The sequence below is a fragment of the Trachurus trachurus genome (assembly GCF_905171665.1).
Source record: "Trachurus trachurus genome assembly, chromosome: 17".
In the NCBI taxonomy this organism is placed as follows: domain Eukaryota; kingdom Metazoa; phylum Chordata; class Actinopteri; order Carangiformes; family Carangidae; genus Trachurus; species Trachurus trachurus.
Window position 1 is genome coordinate 13,985,136 of NC_139900.1, and position 11,973 is coordinate 13,997,108.

Genomic DNA, 11,973 nt, shown 5'->3' on the forward strand with positions numbered 1-11,973 from the left:
GCCGTCGGTCCCATTGAGATAACAAGACACGGCACCTGGATGGAAAGAAATGTCCGCTATTTGTGGTTAAACACAAAAACGACGACAAAGAGTTTTCATAGAAAGAAGATGGAGTTTGAGGCGACGGAGACGGTCCGCACGACACCGAGTCGACACGAGAAAAGTTTGGGGCTCCTCACAATGAAGTTTGTCAGTCTGCTACAAGGAGCTAAGGATGGCGTCCTTGATCTGAAAGTGGTCAGTGAAACAACGTGAAAGGGCTCAGTGTTGATGTTGGAGGGTTTGTTACTTGGGTGGGCTCTTACTCGGTGTTTATGAAGTGCCACCTTCCGTGAACAAAGGGCTGTCTGTCACCCTCAAACAGGCCGGTCAGGTGCATTGATTTGTTTTAACAGGTGGACTAACAAGCCGCCATTAACCGGGCCTCTTCGTCTTTATTTACCCTGGCTATCACTGTAACTTACTTAGGAACAGGTTTGAGGTACTTGTGCGAGTATTTCTATTTTTGCTATTTATTTTTTTATTTTTTTATCTGTACTGCACTACATTTATCTTACAGCTGTACCTATTTTTCAGATTAACATTTTCATTTAAAACACTGAGCTTACAGTATGAAATACAATGTCCAATTCAGTGCTTGTAACGTCTCCCCTCTAGTCCTTACAGTACGTGGTTTAATTTAAGTAAGTGCTTTGGACACAAAGAAGTAAAGCTCTACAAAAACGAAATGACTAAGAAAAGTCCCTAAAATCCATGTAGTTTGAGTTTTAAAACTTAGTTTTTCCACCCTACATTATCAGTTGTGTAATCGTATTACAACCTATCCTATGAGATGTTGTATGTATAGATCCTCTGGAGAAGTAAACAATATAGAGAATTTTAACTAGATCAGATTTCTTTTCTTTTCTTCCAGGAGGTCGATCATAAAAGAAAATCTAGTTCCAGCTTCTTAATTTGGTTTTTGCCTGTATTTGTTTTGTCTGAGTAAGCAGAACATCTTTAAGTTTTGGACTGCTGGTCAGACAAACCAGTTAATTTGCAGATATCACCATGAAGATCTTGACGCCTTGAACTGGGGTAAACCAATTTCACAGTTTTCTGAGGTTTTGAAATAATGAGATGCTCCAACCAGCAAAAACATTTCTTTGAAAATGTCCTTCCTGCCATCTCTCAGATTATTCTGTTTTCTATAGTGGCAGTTCAACATCTGCTACGTTTAAGCCCTTAAATATTAAGGTTTGAATTTTTTTTTTGCACCATCCACACAGTAGCTTATAGTATTTTGACAAGCAGATTTGTCTTTTCCAGAGCTACTGTACCTGGGATGAAAAACATCTGCCATAATTTTTCACAGAAAACTATTTTTCCCTCTTTTCTTGCGCGCCAAAGCAGGGTAATGTTTACACAGCAGGCTTGTCGGACAGTTTCCCTCCTCCTCCGTCCTCTGCCATTGTATAACTGTCCTTTCCTGCCAAGGGGTTTGCCTTGTTGTTTGTGCAGCTTAATTTGACAAATTGCTCATTTGTTGGCTTCGCCGAAGTCTCTTTTGATTCCATGCAGACTTTGCTGCATAAATTTTATGTTTTCCGCTAACGCTTGTATAAAGTGTCTTTGATGTGCCTTGTCAGCAAGGATTCACATTAAGCTACCACTGAGTAAGAACCTTTATGGAAATGTCTGTGAATTAACAGGCAGCTGACAGCTTGGCAGTGAAGCAGAAGAGGAGGATATACGACATCACTAATGTCCTGGAAGGTATCGGACTGATTGAGAAGAAAAACAAGAATATTTTCCAGTGGAGGTTTGAAAACATGAGTCTTTGCTATTTTCAGATGTTCAAATCTTGTAATTTCTGAATGATGAATTGAACCATTTGGAGAACTATTGCTACTACTATGCATGAAAAGTGTCATCTTCTTGCAACTCTAATGAATGCAAACATTTTAGCATTAGGCAAGACCTGCAGTGCCACAGAGAACAAATGGTTACTACAGATGGTTGAAAAATATTAGTATATGAGTATTTGACTTCTGATAATGTGTTAATCTTTTATTTTCCTTGTGTCCAGGGGTGAGAACACAGGCAGCCAAACTCAAGAGGTGCTGGATCAGGTTAAAGTTTTGAAGGCAAAGATATCTGAGCTGGAGGCCCAGGAGAAAGAGCTGGACGACCAGAAAGCCTGGCTGGAAGACAACATCGAACGTCTAAACCACGATCCCATCACCAGCACATATCCTTGTTCTACTTTTTTTGTTTAGTTTGGTTTAGGTAACTGTTTTTTCACTCATTCTTCGTTTCAGTACTGAGGGCACAAACTGTTTGTGCTAAAATCAGTACTAACATTTCCTGTTATGGCAAGTTAAAACACCCCAGTGCTTTCTCTGTAACATAACCTTAAAACAACTTACTTATCACATTAAGTGTTTATCATCTACAAGTGAAACTTTATGTTTGATGTCGTTCCAGTCACATGTCACTTGGTGTCATTTGTGCTGGCGATTGTCTTTGTCTCTCCTCAGAGTTTGCAATTCAACACCACTTGGGGCCCATTTATTCATTTCAGAGGGGAAAAAAAACCTTAGTTAATCCCTTTAACATTGTTTGCTTATTGAACAGCAAATGCTATGAAGGGAGGATTATAGATATAATTGCTATTGTCAGTGTCTTGTGAAATCACAGCCAAGCTAATCCTGATGTTGTGTACAATGCTCTGCGGTCTTGTTTTTCCAGTTTATTGTCTTCATTTTGCTCCCATAAGTAATCCTGTTCATATTTCCTCAACACTTCTTTACTTATAAATTTGTGACACATGAAGACATTTGCACTGCCTTCAGGGGAGACACTCTTCTTGCTGTTGTGGCTCCTGCTGGGACGCAACTAGAGGTTCCACTACCTGAAAAGGTTGGTCATTTCTTAAAAGGTGTCTTTTATTGATCTGGATGTTGTTGTTGTTGTGTGTGAAGCCTAACTGAAAATGAAAAGCTTGTGAGTGGAGCACAGGGTCCTCCTCAACCCATTTACCTGGTTATTTTTCAAACAGGAATGTTACTCTGTTGTGAGCCAGTAGCTGGTTTCTTTGTCCCTTTTGTTGGCAGCTGAAAAAAACTGTGAAACAGCACTGATAAATAATCACCTTTCTAGTTGTTATGGCAAAGCTGTAAGCAAAATGTTGCCCGTTTTGTCCAACGTTCACTCACCTTCAATTCTTTGTTTAATGTTCCAGTCTGCCCAGGTTGATCAGGGCCGTTGCTATGAATTTTGGGCCCCTGAAAGAATATATAATATATAAAATATAATTTGCAAGATTATTTCGTCCCATCCAATTCAATCCAACTTTATTTGTTAAGCAATTAAAAGCATTCCAAGTAGAAAGTCATCAAAGTAATAGAAAGATTAGGCTACTGTGGAAATGATGTCACCTTTCTCCCCCTATGCAACGGCCCCACAGCTGATCACTTACTACTTCATTGATATTTTTGTGCTGAACAGTCAGTGGTGTCTGCTACGAAAAGCATGACACAAGACAGTGAACTGGTAGGAACACTGAGGTTGAACTGAAAGATGCCAAAATGCTCCACAAAACTGAGTGAAAGTGCAAAATGACGTGACAATGCTCATGTGGGTTTGGCACACAGTAAAAAGTAAAGTAGTTATGTAACCCACTATGTGTATAAACATTTATTTACAATCTAATCCAAAGTGGTTTTAAAATACATTAACATAAGACATGATGATAATCTTACAAACATGTTGTTCCTCTTCAGGGTCAGAGTGGTCAGAAGAAGTACCAGGTGAACCTACGCAGCCACTCCGCTCCCATTCAGGTCTTGCTCATCAACAGGGATTCAGACTCCACCATACCCGTGGTCTTCCCTGTGCCACCCACCAACGATATCTGTCCGGTGCCGTCTCCACCCAGCACCCCTGCCAGCCTGCAGCGGTTCCCCTTCTCAACGTCCATGTTCTCCACCTCCAACACCATTTCCTCGTACTGCAGCCAGGACTCTCCCTGCTCAGACCACCAGATGGTGCTGCCAGAACACGATGACGTGCTCACACCCTCGTCCACGCCACCTGATGTCCAGATGGGTAAGGACAGGGATTTTTTGATACTTTTTATTAATACACTTATTCTTACTGTTAAAGACTTTGTTAAGGCACAAACTAGTTAATACATAGAAGTTTAAAGTTTAAATGTCCTGACTAAAAAGATATTAAACAATGTTCCCTCCAACTTGCTCCAAGCCCTTAAGTCAATATCACTTTAGTTTTAACTGATTTCACAGGTGGTGTTTGGTGTCCATAGTGACGCTGTCTCAATACACCAGGCGTTTCAGTTCAGTGACAGTAGAAATGCTGAAGACAATCCCACCTGTGTAGTCTTGCATACCAAATATTGCTGGTTTTATCCCCATGCAAAGCTCATGTTGGACAAATACACTCATTTACCATATTATAAAGAACACTTAGCTAAAACCATGCAACAGGTCCTACTTTATGGCATTGAGTTTTAAATCCAGCTGTTTGTGGTTTTGATTCAACTTCATCATAGTGATGTAAGAGACTGGAGTCTTTGGTGCTGTGGAATTGCTCAATAACTGTTAGAGTCATATTTCCCATTTCCAGCTTTCATTTTGACTTTAAATGGAGTGCAATATTGTGGTAAACAGCCGCATGTCTTTTTTTGAAACAGCAATTTGTGAGTATGTAGGTTCATCAACCATGTTACCATTAACAGATGTTTTCTCAGAAGTCTCAGAAAGAGGTCCAGCCACCATTGCATTCACAGAAAAGAGGTTACAACACAACACTCTGAGCAGCCCAACTAGGGAGACTGGTACTAAAACAGCTGTTGCTATTTCTTGGCACACCCCCACCACTTTGTAGATACGTGGAGCAGAGTGAAACCACAGTTTGGACTATAAAGCATGTATAAATCATGTATAAATCATATATAAATCTTTCGAGACCCCTTCAAAAAATACCACAGAGGAAGTGGAGGTGAAAAGTCATAACTAATATGATTATTATCGGTCCATTGAGGTAAGAGAGAGACCTCTTGGGGTTCTTCCCAGTAGCCTCACTCAAATTGGCCTTGTCAGTGGGTTATTAGCCAGAATAAGGGAAAACACCAGTGGGTGAGCAGGGCCCGCTTAAATCCATCACCAACAGCTTATTACTACCAACAGATTTCCCAGTTGTAAAATGATTACTCAGTTGGATCAGTTGGGCTGATGATGCCAAACTTAACCTCACTGTAAAATTTGAACTGTTAACACCCAGTGCAGTCAGCCAGCACATGTTGCTGTCCTTTTTGAAGTAAATATACTCTTAGACTTTCATCAGGGGATGTCCTGGTTTTGGAACTTTATTATACAATAGAGAGAGGACAATATTCACCAAGCGTAGACTGACTATTAAAGACACCAGACAGTTACAACCAATGTTGTGCAACAGGCAAACTACACATAACCACAATTTTAAATCACTCTTAATTGGTTTCATAAAAACTGAACATTACACCCGTATATGAGTTGTTGTGGGAATGTTGTATTATGCTGCATTAATTTTCAGTTTGATGTTTGTGTGTCTAAGGGCGTAAACTGTAGGTCTGTTTTTTTATAATGTTCTTTGTGCAGTAATGCAGCCACAGACAGTGTTTCGTTCTGTAATGCTCCCATGTCAAAAGGACTGAAAGTAATACATTACTGAGCTCTGCTAATACAATACTATTACTGGAACTCAAACCCTGAAAAAAAACCATGAGAAAATACTGGAAATGAAACGTCTGAAGTTGGTTTATTATTTCTTTAAAAATCAGTTGACTCAATATCAGATGACAGAGCACTCTGACTTCACATGCAAGAACAGGAAATACTTTTCCTAGGTCAATAGCATTCGCAATACTTATGTAATTATAATGCAAGTTGAAGCAAAACTAAGAGCACACAATAGCTTTGTCATTGATGAAAGCTTATCTGTCGCAAGCATTGATTTTCATAAACCAAAATCAATGGCCCAGACCAAATGAAATCAATCTCAAAATCCACAGTTTGAAAAATTTAAGGTATAAAGTACAAGCAGTAAACCATGACAAAAACAAGTTTTGATCCATATAAACTCAGAATTTTCAAGACCTCAATTCTTTATTTTCCTGAAATCTACTCCAGGAGAGGGCGGAGACTGGAGCCAACATCAAGTATTATTTCTGGGAATTTTATTAGGAACTTCCGACAACAGCTCTAATGGGAAGGAAGCAAAAACATCCTGGGGTAACATAATTCAAAAGGCCACTTGTCTGCACCAGCTTTACAGTAACAGAGAACCGGTACTGTATGTACTCATGGAAACAGACTAAAACAGGAGTTTGAGTGTAGACTTCCAGTATGTGAAAGACTAGCCACTTCCTCATCCGGCTCTTTAAGAAAATGATGTGTCAGTTTTTCACCCACACTATGAGAAAAGATAAAACTTACTGGACAACGTGCAAACCAACATATCCCTGCTTGTCAAAGTGAAACTCAGTTTGATCAAGCTTCCAGACTTGCATGGGGCATTGTGATTACAATGACTCGGTAGACATTTCCAAAATTATCTTTAACACTGATATTCACAGATAACAAATTTGAAACAACACAAGCCAAACACATGGTGCGATTACTCTTTGGCTTTCAGAGAAAGGTGTAGAGATGCTGTCCATTGAAGTGGCTGAGTCTTTAGACAGAGCCAAGTAAAAATACCAAGATTTGTAGGCGGTCTGGGAGCCTTTATGCTAAGCTAACCAACCAGCCATCTCACTCTTGGCAAGAAAATATAGTTAATCTGTGTTGTGACCACTCTTTTAAGGGGCCCATTGCTTCACCATTCATGAGATTTGACTAGCCCTCTTAGGCCCAGTTAAATTTGTTATAATGAACTTCACCGTTTAGATAAGTATTCAGTTTGCATCGGCCATGCTCCCTGCAGAGTGTCAGCCAGTAGTGGTGTTGGAGCAGCAGCAGATGGACCTGGTGGGCCCAGAGCTCCAGTCTGTGCTGGACGTGAGCAGCCTGTTGAAGCTCAGCACTGCTGGAGACCACATGAAGGACGCCAGAGAGGGTAAGGGGATGAGGGAGATGGGCATGAGAACTGTCTTTATTCTATAATCGAATCCAGCAGTTGGGCTTTGGGGTTGTTTCAGTTAGGTTCTGTAAAGCATTTAAGATCTGTGCCTGCTTTCATTCAATACTTTGATTCCTTGCTTTAGGGCTAGGCAGAATCATACCATGATAATGAATTATATCATGGACCGTAGACTATTTAATGTGAAACAGAAACATGTTGTTTTTACTCCTCTTACAGAACCTGATGACCTGATTGATGAGCTAATGTCTTCTGACGGTAAGAACTGCAAGATCGAGTTACATTCATACATTAAGTGTAGACACTCAGCTAACACGCCTCTTATACCTGTTATACCCAGCATTACTGTGGCTGTGGACAGAAATGTGCTGTCACACCTGTAACCTCACGCAGCAGTGATTCCTTAAGATCCTAGAATCCACCTGTACATCATTGCAACCAGGTGTAAAGCTGGAAATCAGCTATAGCAAGATTTTTTAAAGTGGTTTAACCTACTCTGTAAACAGATAATCAGGACTAAGAGTCTGCTGCAGCTCTCTGAACTAAATACAAAAGTCTGTTTTCAAATATTGGCACAATGACAACAACAGGCTAATATTTAGCAGCCGTAATATTTTTGTTGTATATGCTAACATTGGGTGGAGACAAAAGTTTCACACAATGCAATAAAAAAAAAAAGTTATTACTGAGACAGATGGGATTGCCAGTTTCGTCAGTATCCATTCATCATAAATCAAAGTGTGTATATATATCAAAGTAAATTTTTGACCTGAGGGAGGGACTAAAGAAACAAAGGAATTTTAAATGACTTTTCATGAGAGTCCCGTCAGAAGTTGATGAGATATTTCACAAGATTAATAAAAAAATGTGATCTTGTCGGTGGTGCTAGAGGAAAAGGTCAGGAGTTTATCAAAGATATTACTGTACTTCCTCTCCACATAGATATAGGAACCAAATGTCACAGTACAGCATCTGACAGTTGTTGAGGTATTTTCGGGCTTGGCGAGACTGCATTACTGTCCAGTGTTGCCTGATGCCCTTTGACACTATGTCACTTTAAACGGCTAAGAATCAGAGTCTGCCTGTCCTTGTATTTGTGTTTTATAGTAATCTAGTTGTTGCTCCTCTCTCTTCATGCAGGTATAGATTACAGCTTCAACCTGGACGATAATGAGGGAGTCTGTGACCTTTTTGATGTGCAGATCCTCAATTACTGATGACCAACAATGTGCTCATCTGTGCGCTCATACAATCTCTCTAAAGACACTTCAAAAACAGCCTCTCCCACCCTGTTATAATTGCACAGCTGATACTTTAACATTCCTGTGTTAAAAAAAAAAAAGATGTCCAAAACTTCACTGCCGTGCATTTTTTCAGTTTACCATCCTGGCAGTTTGCCCTCAGCCAACACAAAACAAAGTGCCTGAATAAATTAAACATAAGATATTTACATTGCCAGGAGACACTGTGTCTCTGTGGCTCTTTAACTGGGTGGTTATCTACAACATTCCTCAGAAATGAGGCGCCTCACTGGAAGAAAACCAGGATAAATCCCTCAGCCTCCTGCTGCTCATTTACATGTAAATGTGTATTCTTCCACAAACAGTGGAAAGACTAAGACTTCAGGATGACTGAACATTTTTTTTGTAGCTTATCAATGTTTGGGACTGACAGTGTTTTACTTTAGATGATTTTTACAGTAACTTGCTCAGTATTTCCCCCCCAAACATTCAATACAGGGTTGATGATCTAGTTGGGTATGTGAATAACTTTGTTTGCATGGAAACTGTATTTTGTAAAAAGCTAACAAATCTCATAGTTATATTTCATAAAGTGGCAGTGTATTTAATGAGTGAATGTTTTGGTTGCGTTTTGCAACAGTGTTCTCATGTGGAAAATGCCAGAAAGTTTTGTTTTCTATTGTGTCACTGCCATTTTAGGCCTCTGAGTTTTTGTTTAAAAATAAATAAATATTAGAATTACATTTCTATATTTACATGAATAATATTTTTTACTTTATTTAATGAAAGATTATTCTTGGTTCTAGTTTGGTGAAATAGAAGCTGGTTGAATGCCTTGATGATAATTTAGTGAGTGAATTAGCCATTTCTATTCTGAAATAATAAATAAGAACATTGAGTGGCATTTTTCTATATTTATAGTTTTATTTGATCACAAGAAGCCATGTTTATGTTACAATTTGTTGTTACTTTGCACAATTTTGAAAGTTTTCTTTTTCAATAAATGATTTTTGTGATAAGCATTAGTCATAGTTTGATTTTTTTTGAGAAGTCGTTTCATTGTGTGCAGTGGGAGACATTTGTTTGACATGCCATGTTTATCTTCAGTCATACAGATGACCGTGTTTATCATGCTGATTCATTGAAACAGTCTGATCCCAGGTTGAAAGTCCTATGGTTAAAGCAGAAGTAAGTGGTCCGGTCGTTTTCGCTAATGCTGCGTTCCAGGCAGGCTTTTGAAATTGTAAATTACAGCTTCAAGTCACAACTTACGACTTTGTAGCGTTTCAGGCAACCCACTCGTGTTTTTCCGACCTGTTTTACCGGTTAAAGTCACTATAACGGCCACTCGTAACTTCCGACCGGTGAACTCGTACCAGATCGAACTGGTACCACTTCACGGTCGGAAAAATACGAGTTTCCTTGAACGCACCATAACAGTCCTCGTCCCTACGTCGCCACATTCACGGCGTCCCTTGGCTGCACACACAGCCCTGCATGCCGTTCTCTCTCCTCATTGGATAAAAACTGTAGGATACGATAAATGTTTTCTCTTCGGCTCAGAGCAGAGCAGAGGGACTGACAGACCCGTGTTTCAGTCCAAACACTCTATGTAAGTGATTGCTGTCGGAAGATATAACTATTTAAGACTTATATTAACACAAATATATCACTTACTTCTGCTTTAAGTGTTTTGCTCCATTAACAGATGGTAAACCTCAGTCAAATGGTTTCCACATGAAACAGTACAAGGACCAGAGCATGACCTGCAGCATGACTTTATCACATAGTATCACTTGATCCTTCCCAGCTGGGAAGAAATCTAACACTATATGGACACAAATGAAAAGATTTGACGAGCATTTTCAATTTTCTAAAATTCAGTGAATGCTGTGTTTGTCTGAGAGATTAAAGGAATAGTTCACCAGAAAAAATGAAATCCAGTCATTATTGACTCACCCTCCTGCTGATAAATACTCCAGAGTAGTTTACTGGAAACAACGTCATTTAGGACATTTTTACAGCCTAAATGGTCCTGTATTGAACGTCAGAGCGTGCCCCAGGCAAATTCAATATACCGGTAGGACTGTTTAGGCTGTAAAAATATCCTAAATGGCGTCGTTTTGAGTAAACTCTGGTCTATATCCCTTCAGGACACTTGCAGCGGACGAGAAGTACGGAGGAATATTACAAGGTTTTTGTGTTTTTGTTTTATGGACATTTTTGTGTCTGGCACCAATCACGATGCACGTGTGAACACGAGAGTGCGCCCCAGGCAAATTCAATACAGGACTCTTTAGGCTGTAAAAATGTCCTAAATGACTTTGTTTCGAGTAAACTCTCCCTTCAGGACACTTGGAATGCAGCAGACAAGCAGTGTGGAGGAATATTACATGGTTTTTGTGTAGTTTTATGGACATTTTTGTGTCGGGCGCTATTGACTATCATATAAAGTTTTCGTTGGACTACGCCCCCCCGGGTCTCCAAATGCACTTTGAGGAATAAAAAACTACTGAGTCAACAATGACTGAATTTAATTTTGTAGTGTGATATTTATGGCTCTTGATTTTGTAACTGTTTTGCAAAGGAGTACATCGACCCTTTAGTCTAAATAGAGTGTGCCAATACTTGTATTACAAGTGCACCATTAAAAGTTTGAGTGTTTATCCTCACTGCAGTCACAAATTAGGTTAAACCAGTGTTTACATGAATACTGGCTCAAGACAATGACCTTTTCAACTGTTCTTCATCCCATCACTCAAAGAGGCTCAATGAAATAGTTTCCTTCTCCGAACTGTCGAGCTGTGTAGCTGTCAGCTTGCAGTGAAACTTAAGTGTACATGTGTGTTTCAGATGTTCTGAGGAATTCAGGAAACAACACAACTCTCTCCTCCCACATGAAAGTGAGTCAAATCCCACTGGATACAGATTTGGCACACAGTTTGAAAGCAACAAAAAAAAAATGTTATTGTTTAATTTTAAGGAATTCATGGTCCAATTGCACAGTTACAGCTAAAACAACTAAAGCCAGATTTAAGACAAATTGTAGCCTATTTATAAGATGTTTTCGCAAAGGGTAAAAATGTCATGGAATCAATTTCAAGTAGTGTTTAAATTTAAATACTAATCGTCTGCACTTTGTACTGTTGGGCCAGTGTGTACGGAAGCGTATTGCACTTGAATAAAAAAAAAAATCTGGTTTTTCCTCTTTTTTTGGGGTCTGTTTTTCGAGGTAATTTTTTCAGTTTTTCTGAGTAATTTTCCCCCCCTGTTTTTACGCTTCCGTAAGTGTGGGAGTTGAACATGTCTTGTGAAATCACAGATGCATAGGCCTACCTCATCTCTAGTTAGTCATTTGGGTCTTTGTGACTGGGAAATGATACGGGACCTTTTCTGTTAAAATTGTTCAGATTTAGCCATACTTATTACCAGCTAGTGGTTTAATTTAAACACAAACTAGATGGATTGCCATTAAATCTGAATGTCTGAACCCAATCAGAATAATATTTAAAGGATGCTACAGTATCATAATGGCATTGGTGATTCTTACCTGAATTTTTATTGGTCCATATTTATTGCAAATCTAATATTTCTCTCAGCTTCAGCTAAT

At 39.2% G+C, this 11,973-nt stretch overlaps 1 protein-coding gene across 1 annotated transcript; it reads left to right on the forward strand.

Annotated features, from left to right (window-relative positions):
- Nucleotides 1-108: 108 nt before the first annotated feature.
- Nucleotides 109-8,339, forward strand: e2f5 (E2F transcription factor 5; the record flags this gene model as incomplete). The annotated part of the gene is made up of 8 exons (XM_083991574.1): nt 109-237; nt 1,692-1,801; nt 2,069-2,230; nt 2,793-2,901; nt 3,765-4,089; nt 6,967-7,098; nt 7,342-7,380; nt 8,263-8,339. The coding sequence occupies 8 exons, from the start codon at nt 109-111 to the stop codon at nt 8,337-8,339; spliced, it is 1,083 nt and encodes a 360-aa protein (XP_083847700.1).
- Nucleotides 8,340-11,973: the final 3,634 nt, after the last annotated feature.